Here is a 3,154-nt window from a genome sequence, read left to right as displayed (position 1 = left end):
TGGGGAACGCTGGGAGTCCTCCATCACTGAAGCAAGCAAGCCTCATGTTAGTTTCAAGCTGCCTGGCTGCCAGCCGCCATCTTGGCTGGCAGTTAATTTGCATATGGCCCTGATTAGCCAATGGGAAGGGTAGCTGTCGTATGCTAATTACCATGTTTCTCTTTTATTAGATAGGAGGATATGATTAAATATAAGAATGAAAATTCGTGACTGTAATTTACATGCTCTCATCTAATGGTTTACCAAGTAAAGAAACACTAAGGGCTAATAGTTCTCTTCACAGTAGTACAGTGATGGCAAACCTTTTGAGTTTGGCGTGTCAGCATTTTGAAAAACCCTAACTTAACTCTGGTGCCGTGTCACATAGAAATTTTTTGATATTTGCAACGATAGTAAAACAAAAATTTATACTTTTGATATTTATTTTATATATTTACATGCCATTTAACAAAAATCAACCAAAAAAATAAGTTCGCGTGTCACCTCTGACACACATGTCAGATTTGCTATCGCTGCAGTAGTATAAGCTTATCAAATACACAACAAATTGCACTGATTTGGTTCCATTTGCCTTTATTCTCTGAGGTAATTTTTATTTCTAGCAACATCCCTAAATATCTATTTCTGCTACTCAAATGAAGAATCCAAGAAATCTGGAGGACAAAACAAACCCAATTCCTAAATGAGACATATTCTAATAGTGAATATCAGGGGGAAATGATTTCTACCCCTTGATTAGTGTTTAAACTCACCTTCCATGCACTCATTCACTGATTCATAATCAGCGTAAGTTCTGCCTTCTGGTCTCTTGGTAGGCTGTACCAGCAAAATGGTGTGAGACTGCAAGGGAAAAATGTGATTTCAGTATAAGGTTCTAATTCATATTTGAGAAATTCAGAGTATGATATAAAGTCCTTCATGGCAAATCTATTTTCAGTACTTACTGCTCAAAAGTAAGGGTTAAAAATTACTAAGAAATGACCAAATTTACAACTGTAGTCAAAATGATTATTATTGGTTTTTATATATCTTAATTGATTTCAGAGAGGAAGAGAGAGAAACATCAGTGATGAGAGAGAATCATTGATTGGCTGCCTCCTGCACAACCCCACTGGGGATCAAGCCCGCAACCCAGGCATGTGCCCTTGACCAGAATTGAACCTGGACCCTTCATTCCGCAGGCTGACGCTCTATCCACTGAGCAAACCAGCCAGGGCCAAAATGATTATTTTTTAAGTGGTAGTGCTTTCCTGTTAACCAGTTTAAAATCATAATACTTTCCAAACCACTTTTGGTTACTTTCTTCTTATTAGAGCTATTTTCGGAACCTTTTGGTTTTATTAAAAATCCCAATATATTTATCTTAGTTTTTCCCTTCTTCTGGATAGATTTAGTCCCTGGCTTCTTTATGGTTCTCTCTCTCTAATAAGAGAGAGAGAGAGAGAGAGAGAGAGAGAGAGAGAGAGAGAACCACCACTGCAAAATATACATTTTTAAAAAATTATACACACACACACACACACAACTGTAAGTACTGTGGACAAAAAAGGGGCCACATGCTAACCTAACAAGCTCAGGGAAGGCCTGCATGGCAGTCTCCCAAACTCAAAGACCTGAAGTAACCATAAAGGACAGCCTGAAATTAAAACTTTAACTAAAAGCAGTTATGGTGGATAGTCACATCCTGGGCTGGTTATCTTCCCCAACAAAGGTCAATCTTTACCTAAACTGAGCCTATTGCTTTTTGAATCTACAATAACGTATCAATGGAGTGTCAAAGTAACTTCCCTTTTTCTGGACCCCTCAAAGCACAGACACTGCTCTGCAGAGACCACAAACCCCTCATTGTTATTAACTGTTGACTGTTAACTATCCCGCACCCACCTCAGTAAAAGAATCCCATCCCAGAGGTCTCCCGCTTTGCTTTCTGCCGCCTCCCTAATCTATCACCAATGGAGTTCATGTACTCACTTACATCCCCTCTTTTGATTATAATGTATATAACTAGATAAAAAAACTGCCCTGCTCCAGAGCATAATCCCATTACGTTGAGATTCTGCTTCCTGGCTATTGTCAACAATTTGGCTCAAGTAAACTCACAAAAATTCTTTACAGATTTGAATTTTTTTTTAGGTTAACATTACATGTAGGCAAATAGAAATACGTATTTATATAAATATATCTGCCACAACAGAAAAATAAGATTGTGAAACCGAATCAGAAAAAAAAAAGTTATGCAGAATTACCTTTAATAAAATCCCTTTTCTCTGATTACCAAGCAGCTATGACTCACTCTAATGAATGTTAATCCGGCTGTGTTACTTTTTTTCAACTCTAACAGACATGAACCCTAGATTCTCAATGATTCTACGGAGGAAGAAATACTACATTACATACAATTCGCTCATTAGCTTTGAAAGAAACTAAAAAGCAAAGGTGTTTAAGGCTTTCGAAGCAGTAATCATTCATTTTAAATATGAATTCCAATTTTCAATTTTATAAGGAATCATCACTAATATTTATCCAACGAGAATAGGTCAATATTAGCTGCTGCCACTTTTTCAGATTTTGACCTGAGCACTGTAACACAATACCAAACAGTGACATAAAAGGCAGAGAAAGAAGGAAACTCAGAGATAAAATGACTCGCCCACGGTCACATAGTTATGACAAAACAGGAACTGGAAACCCAATTTTCAAATGAGTAGTCCTCCTTGGGAGGCTATGTTGGGTCAAATACTGAAATATCTTAATTCATAAAAGTACAACCTGAAAAAGTGACTTCTTAACAATAGCGGCATAGCCTGTTAACAGTAACTGCAGCAACCAGAAAAGGAAAGTTGAAGTAGCCCCTTAATCCCTGTGAGCATCTCTAGCAGGACCCCCACGCTGAGCCTATCTTTTCAGCCTCCATTTCCAACAGAACGTAAATGCGGGTAAGAACAGGCTTGAGGGCTGAGAGTAACGCCAGCCCAGGCACCAAGGGTCCTGAGAAAGAGTTACATATATTTTTTAAAAGGCAGATCACAGAATTAAAAAAAGCGGGGGTGGGGGAGAATCGTTGCGAAAGCACATTACTAAGCAAAGACGACCCTTCCTGGCCCAAACCCTGGCTGCAATCAATTCAAACTGTTAGCTCTGGGACAGGTTTCCA

At 38.5% G+C, this 3,154-nt stretch overlaps 1 protein-coding gene across 1 annotated transcript in view; it reads right to left on the bottom strand.

Moving 5' to 3' along the window:
- Nucleotides 1-3,154, bottom strand: part of ERH (enhancer of rudimentary homolog (Drosophila)) — a 13,736-nt gene that overhangs the window by 10,168 nt on the left and 414 nt on the right. The window contains exon 2 of the mRNA XM_006760760.2: nt 753-840. Within this exon, the coding sequence (XP_006760823.1) occupies nt 753-840 (88 nt within the window). The remainder of the gene's footprint in view (nt 1-752; nt 841-3,154) is intronic.

Source organism: Myotis davidii, unplaced genomic scaffold, assembly GCF_000327345.1.
Source record: "Myotis davidii unplaced genomic scaffold, ASM32734v1 scaffold17, whole genome shotgun sequence".
NCBI lineage: Eukaryota > Metazoa > Chordata > Mammalia > Chiroptera > Vespertilionidae > Myotis > Myotis davidii.
The sequence above is the reverse complement of the archived record's forward strand: the minus strand, read 5'-3'. Positions and strand labels throughout refer to the sequence as shown.